The sequence below is a fragment of the Ixodes scapularis genome, unplaced genomic scaffold, assembly GCF_016920785.2.
Source record: "Ixodes scapularis isolate PalLabHiFi unplaced genomic scaffold, ASM1692078v2 PGA_scaffold13__105_contigs__length_92229423, whole genome shotgun sequence".
In the NCBI taxonomy this organism is placed as follows: domain Eukaryota; kingdom Metazoa; phylum Arthropoda; class Arachnida; order Ixodida; family Ixodidae; genus Ixodes; species Ixodes scapularis.
The window spans coordinates 25,818,731-25,833,810 of NW_024609839.1; the positions used below are offsets into that span (position 1 = coordinate 25,818,731).

The 15,080-nt window shown below is 45.2% G+C and overlaps 1 protein-coding gene across 1 annotated transcript in view; it reads right to left on the bottom strand.

Moving 5' to 3' along the window:
* LOC8034149 (ubiquitin-protein ligase E3A) overlaps nucleotides 1-15,080 on the bottom strand; it is a 45,729-nt gene that overhangs the window by 11,556 nt on the left and 19,093 nt on the right. Inside the window, exons 7-13 of the mRNA XM_029995789.4 lie at nucleotides 13,583-13,735; nucleotides 12,583-12,886; nucleotides 10,829-10,996; nucleotides 9,005-9,319; nucleotides 6,965-7,109; nucleotides 4,929-5,134; nucleotides 3,307-3,474 (exon numbers count right to left, since the gene is read on the bottom strand). Coding sequence (XP_029851649.2) covers nucleotides 3,307-3,474; nucleotides 4,929-5,134; nucleotides 6,965-7,109; nucleotides 9,005-9,319; nucleotides 10,829-10,996; nucleotides 12,583-12,886; nucleotides 13,583-13,735 — 1,459 coding nt within the window. The remainder of the gene's footprint in view (nucleotides 1-3,306; nucleotides 3,475-4,928; nucleotides 5,135-6,964; nucleotides 7,110-9,004; nucleotides 9,320-10,828; nucleotides 10,997-12,582; nucleotides 12,887-13,582; nucleotides 13,736-15,080) is intronic.

Below are 15,080 nucleotides of genomic sequence, written 5' to 3' on the forward strand. Positions count from 1 at the left end.
GGTTTGAATTCGAAAGATTTCAATATTTTTGAACCAAACTAAACTTTAAAAAACCATGGAGTTTCGAATTTAAAAAGTTCGAAGCTTTCACGATTCCTAAAAGTTCGGGTTCGATTATTTCAAACTTTTTTCTACTTGAGGTTAGAGAAATTCGAAGATTTCGAACTTTCCTTCCTAACCTGAAATTCGAGAGATTCGAATGTTTCAAATTTATTTAGATCTGAAATTTAAAAAATTTGAATATTTCAAATTCTTATAGAAATAAAGTTCGATAAATTCAAAGATTTCAAATTTCTTTCTACATAAAGTTCGAAAAGTTTGAAGGTTTCGATTCTCTTTTAGGGATAAATTCGGAAAAAAAAAACTTTGAAGGTTTCGAATTTCTTTTAAGTCCAAGTGCGCAAAGGTCGAAGTCCGGTTTTCATGTTCTGCCACAGTTTCAGTTTCAAACAACGTTTTCACGCCTCATTGGTTTTTACAAAATCAGGTTTAAAAAAGTTTGGGTGTAATATTTAGACTGCGCGAAGTTGGTTAAGCAATTAAATGAGACGACGAGTGTCCCGGATGAGCTGAAATATTTGCCAGTGCAGAGTGACGCGTTACAATAGATCTGTAATTGTGAATGCGAGCCCAGGGGGGTCATTAATGTGCATCACGAAGTAGTGATCACGCGAACGCACTGTTTAACGATACTCATCCAGTTCGAAACGGCCAGGGGCAGGCAGGTGGTTGAAGCACAGAAAAACCTTAAAGCAATCTGCCAAACTGCCTCCCTACCCCCTTGCACGCTGGTAGTGATCCGATCCAACGCCGCCCAAGTGACACTGGCATATAGTAAGTTTAGTTTGTACATGATGCAAAATCCTGAGACTGGGAATGAAATTTGAAAGAAAAAGTGCAAGAAGACAGAAAAAAGGGGACAGGACAACGTCTCGAACTCAACTCAGCTGAAAATTCAGCTCAGGATAACGTCTCAAACTCAATTCAGCTGAGTTTGAGACGCTGTCCTGACCCCTTTTTTATTTCTTCTTATACTATTTCTTTCGAATTTCATTCCCAGTCTCAGGATTTTTCATCATGATCAACATACACCAGCTAACCTGCACCTTGACAATCTTTTAGTTTGTAATTGCTTTGAAGGTTTATTGTCCGGGACAGAAGAAACGCCGAGCAAAAAGCACAGAAGCTGACACAACATGAGGTCGAGGAGCGTTCTACCATACCAGTGGCGTCGGAAAAGAAAGAACGGGGGGGGGGGTTCCAGTTTTCCCCCCCTTCCCCAGATATTTCGGACTGTCAAAGAAAACAATACGGGGTAAGAGGGCATGGTTGAGCTTATTTTAATCTGAAATTATTTATGCATATGTATACCTACTGTCGCTCTTCACTTGATAAAAGATAGCGTAAATGGTTATTGTTAGAAACTCGTTGTCAGAAGGCAATACTCGTCACATGCTCGGTGGTTCGGAAGTTCAAAGCTACGACTTTTCGACCTAAATAACTGTGCCACTGGTAAAAAATAATAAATAAATAAACATAACAATAAATGCAAAAATAAAAAGCTAAAAAAAACTATCAAGAACTTGCCGGAAGTGTTATATTCTTGCATATTGAGCAACCCAGAACTACGAAACAAGTTTCTCTTACCAAAATGTGTACAGGCTAAAAAAAACACGTCCCAAAAACATAAAATGATTTTTTTTTATTTTTATTTTATGACGTGCTGAATGGAACAATTTCGGAAATCTTCCCCCATGAGTTAATTTATTCCTCAACGTAAAAAAACAAAACAAAACAATAAATACATTATTTTGTATTCTGCAGATCATAATGATATGTAATGTACTGTCTGCGGTGTTAATTTAAATGCGATATTGCAAACAATTTAGATGAAAAAAATTTCCAAGTTTAGGGTATAATTGCCCGTAGATACATGTTTGGATATTTCTTCGAAACTCATCTTGAACAACAATAATCATATCTTAAGACGACACTTACCTAGGCTATACATAGATAACTGAAATAATACTACTTAAAAAACAAGCGAGCTGGTGATGATTCATGGTAATAAAACCCGAGACTCAGGAACACAGAAGGGGACGAACACAACACAACGTCTCAACGCCGACACAACATGAGGTCGAGGAGGAACACAGAAGGGGACGACGTTGTGTTGTGTTCGTCCCCTTCTGTATACATAGATACCTTAAAAAGTTTAACATCTCTACCATAAATATCTTCGGCTATAGCGCGCTTCACATATGGCGCAAACGCCAATTGTCAAAAACCGTCGTCCTTCTCACTCCTTCGGGAATCTATTTTTCTAAACTCAAGCATGCCAGATGATTGAAAGAAACGGTATTGTCTTTTGCAAGGAATGCAACACCGCATGTAAAAATGCGCAAAAAAAAAAAAAAAAAAATCGAAGCTGCTTGAATCCAAATGAAACCGCCCCGCCGGACTTTCGAAGTTCGATGAACTTCGAACTTTTACCCTAAAAGTTTGAAATTCGTTGAACTTTTAACTTTTCAGGAATCGAAAGTTCGACAATTTTCAAATTCTTTAAATTATTAACTTCGAAAGTTCGAAAATTTGTGAATTTCTTAGCGTAGGAAGTTTGAAAGTTAGAAAAGCTTAGAGCTTTTTAGTGCAAGAAGTTTGAAAGTTCGAAAATCATCGAATTTTTTAGTCTATCAAGTTCGAAAGTTCGACAAGCATCAAATTTTGCAGCGTAATAAGTTTGAAATTTTGAAAAGCGTCGAACTTCTTAGTTTAACAAGTTCGAAAATTCGACTTCCGTAGAATTCCTCGATATGGAAAGTTAGAAAATTCGAAGCATTTCGAACCGCTTGATTTTTGTGAACCTTCGGTTCGAAAAAAGTTTGTGGCATCCCTATTATTTCATTGTAACTAATCGATAGCATATCACCCCCAATCATAAAATTGAGCACCCACGAAAAATCAACAAAACCGACACTTAGCGAAATTCGCAAAACAATGAGCCCCAAAAAGTAAAATCAATTACGGTATTTCTTTTTTCCTCGCTGCTTCAAAAGCTTTTGGCAGCTGGCGAAGACTTTTCAAAGCGTCTTCGGCGTCCTCTCCCCTCTCTCTTCCGTTTTCTCTTTCCGTCATCTCGAATACTCTTGGCAGCTGCTCAACTTCCACCATAGCATGCGACACTTGATATGCGGAGCTCCAAAATGTTAGTTTACCTTCAAAACGACCAACTGCTCCGACGGTCTGCCAGCTTCCGAAAGCCAAGAGAACAGCCGGAGCTGCCGGATGCCGAAGGGCCGCACTCACCCACTTGTTGTCCTGGTTCACCAGGAGGGAGTCGCCGTTTTCCCTCAGGTCGTGGCTGAGCACCGAGCCAAAGACGTCCTGGTAGCTGATGCGGAAGCTCTGCACAAAGGTCTCCTCCATGTCCTCCCCACTGTAGTCTAGGAGCTGCTGGAGGCCCGAAGCCAGTGCCTGCACCACAGGGACCTCTGCTCTCGATGCTGCTTCGCACATTTGCATTACATTGTGATCAAGTGCGTTGCGCTCTCTTAACCTTTAATGTCCAGCATTGCCCAGGAGCAACACCACGTGCGCCTCCGTGCGCTTGGCGCTGTCTGTTGCGAGGGCAGGGCAGCACTTGGCGGCATAGGATCAAAATGCATCTTCCGAAACTGATCGCTCGTCCACTAAAACCAAGATGGGCGGTGGACGTGAGGTAGGATGGTGTGCACTGCATGCCTCGGTACAGCGAAAAGAAGAACGGGTGCAAACACGGTCGATCCGGCTACACCTTTCTCCCACCTTTCAAATTTTTTTGAAAAAAATCATTTTTGAGTTATGAGGTTTTCGGTTTTAGAGACTAGTTATATACCCTTACACTGAATTCGATTACCATATGCCAAAAAGTTACGTCGATATAAAATATTTTCCACACATTGTGAGGCAGTAACAAAGTAAAGGAGTTCAATGTTCGAATGCATTTTTCTCAGTTACACTTTTTGCTGCAAATTTCATACAAAGGAATCTTTTGTTCGAAGGTAAAATTATTCCGATACCACAATCATGATGTTTCCGAACTGAAATTTACTGGGGAATTGCGCTATCTACTTTATTTTGTTTTAAATTGAAGTCCTCATTGAAAGAAACACTGCGTTTTCAAACCTTGACATAGGACGGATATGCGTCTCATATTTTGAGGAAATAACTCTTCCTGAAATAATTACATTCGAGTTAAAAAAATCTAGATAGCCCCAGTCCCACATCCCCCACTTTATATTTTAGCAGTCAAGATGGTGCTTAATAGCTTCACTGCATGTCATAGATTTCTTGACGAAGAGTGAGACATCTTATGCAGGTACATAAAGTTGTCCTAGAGAGCCAAAAGTTTGCACAGTACACCTACATCAGACGTTACATCTCCCCTGCGAATTTCATTCGGATCACTTGAGTAGTTCAAAAGTTTAATCTCTAGACAGTGTCCCCCCTTAACTCGTAACAGCTTTCAGTCATTCCGCGTGAAGTAGGGCTACAAATGCGCAATGCTGCTCACGAGCAATGTTCTATTACCTGTTTAAGAATAAAAGATTTTTTTTTTTTTCTTGAGACCAGGTTTCTTTTATTATGCGAGTTCTAAAACCACGCCAGGTTTGTAAGTCTCCAGTATTTCGAGTAAAGTTTTGGGCATCCAAGGATTGGCACACTGGTGCCATATATCAGAAAGCCTGTAACCCTTTCAATCTCCGTACAAATTTCGTAATTTTATCATTCAAACAAAATAGTGCCGCGCCACTCGCAAGGTTTCCGGAACAACTTACTCGACAGTCACTCTTTTACTTGCAAACTTCCGTTTATGCAACGCCACCAAACTCCCAACACAATCGCAAAAAAAGAAGAAAAAAAAAGAAGGGATAAAATGGAAGACGTACAGGGTTCCAGTCCTTGAGGTCGTAGAAGGTGCCCTTCCTCCCCATGAGCTTGCGGTAGACGACCATGGGGAAGTGGACGTCCAGGATGACGTTGTTGTAGATGGCCAGGCCCAGGATGATCCCGATCAACTTGAACTGCGCGTCGCTCTCAAACGACGTCGGGTTGAACCAGTACGTCTGGGTCTCCGCATTGAGCGTGAACATGGCTGCCGCCAGACAGAGAGAGAAAGACAGACCCAATGATTCGCATGTTCCCCGCTTGGTCACTTCGCGAGTGTGACCGGTTCCCCGGCTAGAAACATCCGTCGTGACGAGCCGTAATAATGCGGCTTTTGGCACTCGGACACATACCTTGCGCTCTGCCTCTTAAAATAGACATTGCTTTTGTAGCATTGCTTTGCATTTGAATGTGACCCAGCGCACAATGACTGCTCGTAACTGCCATGGACGAGACAACATGCAGGGACAATCTTAACAAGTAGCCCAGGAAGCCCGTATAACTAGGCTGAAGGTTTCAGACCCTTCGGCCCAAAATAAACAAACATTATTTGCAAGATCAAATTCATGTGCTATTTATGAGAAACGGTCACTCATACCTAGGCCGCAGACTTTCCGGTTTTCACAGAAGAAACATCCGTTGGTGTCAAAAATACAAACTCGGTTCAAACAAAAAAAAATACCTATAAACATCAATTCCTGCCAAAAGTACTACCGTAATATCCCGAGTCATCGTCCATCCCCGAGCCATCGCCCACCCCATTTTTTGGGCCAATATCGATTTCCGAAAAAACACCGAGTCATCGCCCACCCCTTCAAATACCCCAGCGCGGACTCTGCGATCCGCGAACACTCATCCTACCCGAATGACGCGGCCGCGGACCTCACAGTTGGAGGACGTCCGTGACAAAGTAAAACGATGGAGGGAAAGACACTTCTTTTTGTTTACGCATTTCCTCCGTGAGCGACCCCAAAGTGGTCGTGTATCCGTGCGAAAAGAAAACGATGGAGATAACAAAATAAGAGTTTGTTAATGTAACCGCAGAGAGTTAGGTCAAAGCCTGTCTCCGCCGAAGTAAGGTCACCGCGAACCCGCTCCTTCTTCCCGCCCGTCGCGACCGCGTTTGTGCAATATTTTAGGCAAAGCCAAAGCGTAAATAAAGCTTTGCTGGAACGTCCTACACAGACGTTTGCAGAGCGCCCCAACCGTGCATTGATAGCCCGCCGTGCACGGACGCACGTATGTACGCACCAAACAAGAAAGTTGCGCAAGGGCTTGCAATTGACAAGGTGCCCGACTTGGCCCGACGCCAAAGTATTTGCCAACGCGACCGCCGGCTTTCCCGCTTTCCGAGCATTGCTCTTGGTCGCTTCTTTGGTCCGCTCGCTCGCTCGTTGCGCCTGGTCGGTTTTTCTATTTTCTTGTAGACTTTTCTTTCTTTTTTTTTTACTAACTAGGAGAACATAGTGGTGACATTCTTTCACGGAACAAACGTTCGCGCTATATGCAGATCGGCGGTGTTTCTAGCGCGTATGCAAGCAACGGACTTCGCTATAGTAAAATATTCTTTCGTGAGCATTTTTTTTCTATAAAACAATGAAACTAAATCGAGTTTTGAGTTTGACGTATCTCTTGTGCATCAGCGCTAGATACGCAGAGAAAAACAGGCGGTTTTTACTGCTTTTTTTTCAAGTGTTTGTGCTCACCCACCGAGACATGGCCCACCCCACTTTTTTAACGAATTTCAGGCGGTAGGGGGGTGGGCGATGACTCGGGATATTATGGTAAACCTTTTCAACTTAAACTAAAATTCTTATATAATAAAAAAAAAAGAAAACCCGAGACTAGGTTAAAACAAGAACGGAAAAACACAAACCAAAAATTCTCAGCCTTTCACAAGTTCTTTCCCACCGACATTCACCCTTTTTAGCGTCTGTCCGAAGCAGATCACCAAAACACACTAATCTTAAAAAAAAAAAAAAAAGAAATACCAATAACTACTATCGCTTTCTCTTACAAATAAACATTGAAAACCTACCAATGTCGGGATTGAATATCTCCTCCACGACCAACTGGAAGAACTCCTTGGACACGCCCCCTTCGTCGATCCCTTGCTCGCCCTCAAACTCCACCACCAGCTGCTTCTTGAGGCTGGATGGGCTCTCCATGGCCACCAGCTCTAGCTGTGCGAGAACGACCACTCTTAGTGTACCAGAATGGAATAAAAAAAAACAATACAATTAATTACCCACCAACATGGAAACAAGCACTCGTTCGATTAGTCCTAGAAATTACTCTTAGTCTTCTGCTGATTCTTATACATGTTTGAGTGTCCACATTCCCCGAAATGTCTCCCTGCACACATATCTGGTCAATCATGCCAACCACACCCGGGGTTACCCAAGAACGCTTTTGTCTCGCAAGACGAGGCAAGGGATTGACCTCGCGTAAAGCTCCCGTTGATTCCAAACTAGGGTATGCTTCTTCCTTTGGAACTGTTGCAGCTCGTTTATTCTGGGTAACACTCATTCTGCCACAAACATAACCTCAGTGAAACTCAATGGGTCCTCGGCTAACCTCTCCTTCTGCTATAAAGTCTCTTGTTCGTCTTTTTCGCAAGAGGTATATGTAGCAACCCACACTGAAACCAGCGACTTTTCATTTCAGCCTTCTATAATTTGCCAAGCATTGACCATTAGCATAAATTAGGATACCGAGTCTTACACTCATTTGTCCCGAAAAGATTTTTGGAATGAGACCCCTTCCCAGCTCCCATAGCCTCCGTAGTTAATCATCAGACATTTTGTAGCAGAGTGAACGCGTTCAAAACTAATGTTCTTAGACCTGTCCGTTGGCAAGCTCTACGAATGACCGTCATTGGGAAGCGGTCCTCTTTATTGCCCACAGACGAGCAGGTACGGGAAGATGGAGATCCTATTGCCGCCTGCGGTGCCGCTCCCACGAGCAACAGTTTTCAAACGATGCCCTTTTTCAAAAAACTTTATCTTCCCCATTAAAACTGCAATACAGTCACTTTCCATCGCAGGTGATGTGCATCCAACGTAAAAAGCTGGATAATTGAACATCTAAACAGTATTAGCGCACACATATAGAAAAGAGAGAAGATACAGGATAACGCACTCTATCATGTATCTTCTCTCGACGTGTGCACCAAAACCATTTAGATGCATCCAACTTCTGTCTGGCGTTAATGGTAATGCATTACGAATAACAGACTTATGCTATTCTTCATGGTAATGTAGTAACATACTTGTAACATTTTTAAAACGTTAACGGGCAACATACGGGCACTACTTGTTTCGAGTAATGACTAACCAAGTTATGCAAGTTAAAAAAATCTAATTTTTTTTTTTTTTTTTTCATGTTTTCAAGAGCCAGGTCATATAAATTTGTTTTTCTCGTATTTATTTTAGTTCTCTCTCGCGAGATTTCGGTTTTCGTAAAAAAAGCTAAGGTAATTATGTCAAATTTCTGCATGGACATAATGTTTCTCGAAATATACGGCACTTCTGCATACCTGTAAAGTCAACAGTAAAACAAAAGTAGCGCACGTTACTTTTTATCGGTAACTCATTTCTGTTATTTTGAGGCAACGTCAGTCGGTAAAGCATTCCCTTTGTTTGCAAGTAGCGAGTAGCACACCGTAGAGTGCTGTGCATCCGCCCATTCCGCACCAAGCGCCCACTTCCAAAATTTGAAACATCGGAAAAAACACGTGCAGTACATACATATGAAAAATTGATGACCTCACATGCTATCCCCTATTTTTTCGCGTCTATCTTCGAATTTTGAGCGGGTGCTTCCTCTCCATTTTACAGTATTTTGTTTATTTTTTTCGGTAACGCCCACAACGCCACTCCCGTTCGTAGTGCGGGTGAATGGCGTAAAGAGCACCACCAGGCAGACACACCACGAAAAGGCGCAGGCGTTCTAGGAAGCTCATTGACCGAATTTGATCTAGTAATGTCGTTCAGAGCGACGGGCGTGGCCATTTCCCGCTGCGCCAAAAAGCGCTCTTCGAGCGCACGCTCGACCACGGCGACGAGCGCACGCTCACCTTGTGGAGGGCGTCGTCGATGAGGTGGTCCCTGCGGACGTTGAGGCGCAGGTAGGGGTTGGCGGGGGCCCCGCCCACCAGCATCTGGATGACCGACAGGTGGCGCTCGCTGTACATGCGTATCCGGTTGTCGTAGTACAGGCCCAGGGCCTTGACGGCCGGCGTCAGCACAAAGGCGTGGTTCAGGAAGGAGAACTGCCCGTCCTTGGAGGCCCCCCGGGAGTGCACAAAGCCCCGGTCGGACTCCAGCTGCTCGCTCAGCGGCTCGTTGTAGAACTCCTCAAACGGGATCAGCGGCTTGCGGCAGTCCGTCACCTGGGGACCACGGGGCTCGTTAACGGGACAAAATTAATTCCCCGTAAAAACAAAGGTCGCACAAATAGTTAGCATCTGTGTTTTGGTCTGACGACCAAAACTGCCATAGGCAGAACAACCCAGATAGTTACTGGCTCAAATAAAAACCCTGTAAAGATATAAAAATTGGCGCACACATAATTGGCAGCTGTATTCCAATCTAAAGACCAAACCGTCGTATGCAGAACAGCCCAGGCCGTCTCTGGCTAAAATTAGATCCCCGTAAAAATAAAAGAAACGATTGCACAAATAATTGGCAGCTGTATTTCGATCTAATGACCCAACCGTCTATGCAGAACGGACCTTGTTCCAGTCGGAGCCGTATATTGGGAGAGTTCAGCTAATTTAGAATCTCGCCGTTGTATTTGTATCGTGTACTTAAATGCTTTTTTGGAAATGTAAATAGATTTGTAATTAAATACATTTTTAATGAAGTATTTTGTATTTGTATTTCAATACATATTTGCATGTATTTTGCCCATCCCTGCCTCAAGGACATCTAGGACGGTCTCAAGGACTCCTTCTAGGACGAGCTCAAGAACGACACCTTGGACGACCTCAAACAACCTCGACAATGACTTCAAAGACGACCTTGAGGACGATGTCTAGGACGACCCCAAGGACGACTAGGACGACCTCGAGAAAGACCTCAAGAATGACTTCTAGGACGACGCCTAGAGGACTACCTCTCGGACAACTTCTAGGACGACCTCGAGGACGACTTCTAGGATGACCTCGAGGACGATGTCTATGGCAACCCCGAGGACGACTTCTAGGACGACCTCGAGGACGATGTCTATGGCGACTTCAGGGACAGACTTCCGAGGATAACGCCGAGAGGACAACCTCTCAAACAACCTCTCCGACATCGTCTAGGACGACCCCAAGGATGACGTCTAGGATGACATTTAGGACAATGTCTAAGACAACCTCTCGGACGACCTCAAGGATGATGCCTAGAGGTGATAACAAGGGATCAGGACCTCACTATCTAATAATGCCAGGGAAGGCTGACTCACGCTGGTTGATCCCCCTTTATGTTTTTATTTATTTATACTTGCCACAACCAATGGAGAGTTTTCTGTCGGCATGTGAGGACGCATTTTAATGCGAAAGCATTAGCTGTCTCATGGAGCGAGCTGGCGTCATTAGTTGGAAGCGCGAAAACGGCTCCTAGTTTCCGCGCGCCTTCGGTTCCATTGGCTGGCGCGCATCGACGGGGCTCCCATTGGCCGCTCCCATTGGGGCCTCCGAGATCCCGAAGCGCACGTGCGCTGGTACGCAGCAGACGACAAAGGGAGCGGACGAGCAGACGACAAAGGGAACGGACGAGCGGCTTGCATGCTTTCGCATTCAACACTCATAAGAAATGCTTAGATGTACCTCGAGCTTTTTTCCCAGACCCTAGCGCATAACAGCTTCGCTGTAAAACAAAAAAAACCCTAGTCGGGATGTGTCAGGATGACATACCTTGACACCGAGGAGCTCGCAGAGAGGATCCTCCTTGGGGTGCGTGGGATCTCTGTCGGCCGCCAGCAGAGGGTTCTCGTCCTTGTCTGTACAATCCTCGTCCACCGTGTCGGCAGACTGTTCCAACTGGCCTCCCAGCACGCTGGCCATGAACAAGATCTTCATCGTCTGTGCAGGTGGTAAAGTGGGGACCAAAACCACAGGTCACGGGGAAGTCCGATGGCAGAAACCATGCACGAATCCTGTGATAAATACTAAAATGGAGCTCCGGCAGTTTTTGTTAGCTTCCTAGACTAAACTTTGTTTCGGAAAACCCAGGCTTTACCCTCCCCGGTACGCTATTTATTATTTCTAAATTCAAAATTGCAATTGAGAAAACGTCAAGTTAAGGTATTGCCAAAACCAAGATTCAAATTTTCCCGCACTCTTCAGGGAGGTGACGTCACTTGGTATACAACCTGCATGTGAAGCAGGCTATCTAAAAATTGTGGTATTTTGCACGTTTCTCTCTCGCTGTAAGGCGTCCCCCACATTCATTTCGCACCATCAAACTCCTCACAACTTGTTGGGAACAAGCTGTACTGCCCCCCTATTACAGTAATTGCACGAACATAACTCAAGTTTTTTTTTTTTTCGGAATTACGTGCTTCAAAACACACCTCACGTTATATTCGGAGTCGAGTTCAGCCAAGAGGCGCGCGAGTCTGGAGAAAGCCAGAGAAGAAAGCCATCTCTCCGGCTCGATGTAGGAGATTGGATGGGAAAAGAAGTGGGGGGTGTGCGAGGGAATTTATTAGCTATTGGACTATGTGAAGGGGCAAATAGAGACAAACATTTTTATCGCTTTTGTGTTTGTAAAACGCACGCACGCCACAGAAATGCAACGCGCCATTCGGGAATGCGGGTATTGGCCAATTCAAGCTAAGCCAAGCCAGGCCAAGTCCAGTCAACACAAGCCAAGCCAAGACCACAGACTGTGTTTAAGCAATTGTGCAACACGGTGTTTGTTTATGCGGAGGGATTAGAACAAGAATAAGTGTGATCGTGTATCAAACTCCGCAGTCTTTTTTCTGTTTGTGCATTTTTTTGTTTGTGCTCCAGAGTGGTCTGGTGTTTGTGTGTTGGTCCTTCTGCTTTGCTTTGCTTGTGGGCTGCCGGGAGCTCACACCGAAGAAAAAGGAACTACCAGACAAGAGGTGCAGTGCTGTGCATCTCTGCGTAGTTGCCAAGTGGATTGTAAACGGAAGGACCTGAGCAGTGCAGTCAAAACAAACTGTTTTTTTTTCTATTTCCAATGCATTTTCACTTCTGCTATGCCCCCGATTGTGGGAAATTTACGCGGCCTCGCGTTGTAATACAGTTGAACCTCGATTTAGCGAAGTCACCGGGACCCCCTAATTATTTCGTTAAATCGGGAACTTCGTAAAGTCGAGAAAGACATTCTTCGGGATAGGCTGCGCGGGGAATCCGGATTTGTTCGTTAAATCGGGAAACTCGTAAAATCGGGTTTCGTTAAATTGAGATTCAACTGTAGTAATATTTTTTTTTTTTTTTTTTTTTTTTGAGGGCATCAAAATTTGCTTTTGTGTTACATTCGTGGTCGCGTTATATATGTGCAAATACGGTAATATTTGACGTCACATTTCCAGCATTGCCGGTAGAGCCTCAGAGCCTTTTAGACCAAATCCTAAAATTCAAAGATTTCACGAAAATATGTTTTTGCAGTTCGTAATTTAGGTCGCTCCCCGCAGTACCTTGGTGGCCACGACGATGACCTCGTCGTCCCCGGGCCCGAACTCCCGGCTGAAGTGTCCCTCGATGACTCGCGTCGTGAGCACCTGGTGCAGCGCGTTCAGCACGTTGCGCAGCCGGTGGGGAGGGCAGTTGTAGCCGCAGTGGCGCGCCAACCTCTCGTGGGCCTCAAGGGGAAGCAGGGCGCACGCCCGGCAGAGGGCCTGCACCGTGCCCGAGCAGAAGGGGCCCTCCAGCAGGGGAAGCTCCAGCAGGATGGCAAACACGTTAAGCAGAGAGGGATTCCGCTGGTAGGCACCGTGGTACCTGCGAGGAGATCGTGGAAAGAGTCTATCACGGCGCTGATCGGGGCCCATGCCACGAGATGAGCAGCTCTCGCCTGCGCTACTTCTATTACAATGCGGCACGGCGGTAGCTGCGATGACAGGTGGGAAGACTGTGCCGAAAGCCAATCTCGGCGCCGATCGGCTCGCAGGACGGGTGAACCTTGCTCGTGGAATTTGTGGTCGCAGCGTTCTCTCGTTATGGTCGGCCGCGATTGCGGGCGGCGGATCCTAGAAGCCGAACCTTAGATGTTCCACTTTGGACGACAGATTTTGAGAGGAGCAACTTTACAAGAGCCAGAGACCGGCAATTGTTGTCCATGGTACTTGTGCTACGGCGCAGTTCTATTATGATCATGAGTAGCCGATCCCCGAATCGAAACGTGTCAACGTGCGACTTTAGGGGAGTGGGAGACGGGCAATTCTCATCCATCAGACCTTTCTTAACACATTGCTACAATTGCCCACGACGGAGAACAGCCAATCCGAGACGCATTATTCGATACCCCGGCAGGTTCTACAAAATTCGGAACCCAGAGCGCCGACCAACTTGAGCCTGTCCCATTTTCGAACTGAAAACTCTTTGCTCCTTTGCCCTGTCTCGGACCTCGGCGAGCGAGAGCAAGGGGGGACTCCGACAGGGCGGCGCCTTTTGGAGGCGTGGCAAGGACCGGCTCACCTGAGTCCAATCTCAAGGTTCTCGCAGAGGATCATGATGGCGTGCACCAGGGCGCTGGAGAAGGGCTGGTCCGGGATCGAGAAGAGCGCGTCGTACGCCAGCCGCACCGACTCTACGTCCACCGTGATCTCCTGGTTCACGGGGCCATTCAATCTGCGGCAGTGCGAACCAGTCGGACATTCACTCACCCGTAAGGTTGCCTCGCAATGTGCTGCTAATTCTGACAACCAACATGCCATAGTCGAAAAGATGGGCGACTGGAAACCCCATCTATATAGGATACCTAGTAATCATATTTTTTACGCTTTTCTTTTAACGTTTTTTACTTCTACATGGATCAGGACTCCTTGTGGTGGTCTGGAAACTGCCGAAGTTTCCAGACCAGCACTGGATTAGAGTTCCGTGACCAATACCGGATTTTCCTAACTATACACGTTTCAAAGTCGGAATCTTGAGCGGTGCACACTATCTACGGGTGAGGGCTATACAATGATTTTTATCCTGGATCTTTCATTATTGATTTATTCATTGCACCCTCAGGGCCCAAAGCATTACAGAGGGGGAGAGCGTATAGAAGGAAAGGAAGATGTAACAAATCAGCAATACAGTAAACACATAATGATAAGTGAAACGAACAGGTCAGAAGTCAGTGCAAAAATGGTAGTATAATGGCATTTCGAAAAAGTTTAGAGTCAGTTATAGAACAATCAAGTCGGGAACGTGGTTCCACTCTTCAACTGTGCATGGCAGAAAAGATGAATGAAATGTATTGGTTAACGAGTTTGGGACTCCAACTTTGTGTTGGTGATCAACTAAGAGAAACAGATGGCAAAGATAAACTGTTTTTCATTGACGACTCTGGCGGTGCGGTGATAGTTTGATAGAATGAAACGGTTTGATTTATTTTGAATGGATTCCGAAGCAGTGATGAGGGTATTGTGACCGGGATCGCAGATGGAGGCTGCACACTCTAGCTTAGGTCTTATTAATGTTTTATGGAGCACCAATTTAAGCGAAACGGGCGCCATAGAAAAATTATGCTTTAGGTAATGACGAGGTGTAACGAATTTCGTGAATGACAAATTATATTGACGATGATTTCTGTATGATACAAGCTTGTTTGTGATCTAATGAAGTAGGCATTTCTCAAGGTGTGAACTATGGCACGCTTGCACGAGACCATAGTGCAAAGCTGCTTCCGGCTCGAAATCTAAGCCGGAATACACGTCGGTGAGATCCGTCTACTTTCGTCCTATGTCCACCCTGTTCTTCAACGATCCAAAAGTGGTGTTTTCCAGATCACTCGAGTTGTTTCGCGTCACGATCGACTGTGCCAGGCAAAGCTTGTCAGGACATAAAAGAATGTCTGCTGGTATTCATTGTTTTATACCTATTCGTCCTTATTTGGGCTTCAGACGAGCCAGCACTCAACGAGTTCGCACGTCGACAGGCAAAAAAAAGAAAGCAAGCTTTGGTGCAAGCGTCCCAAATATGTCTT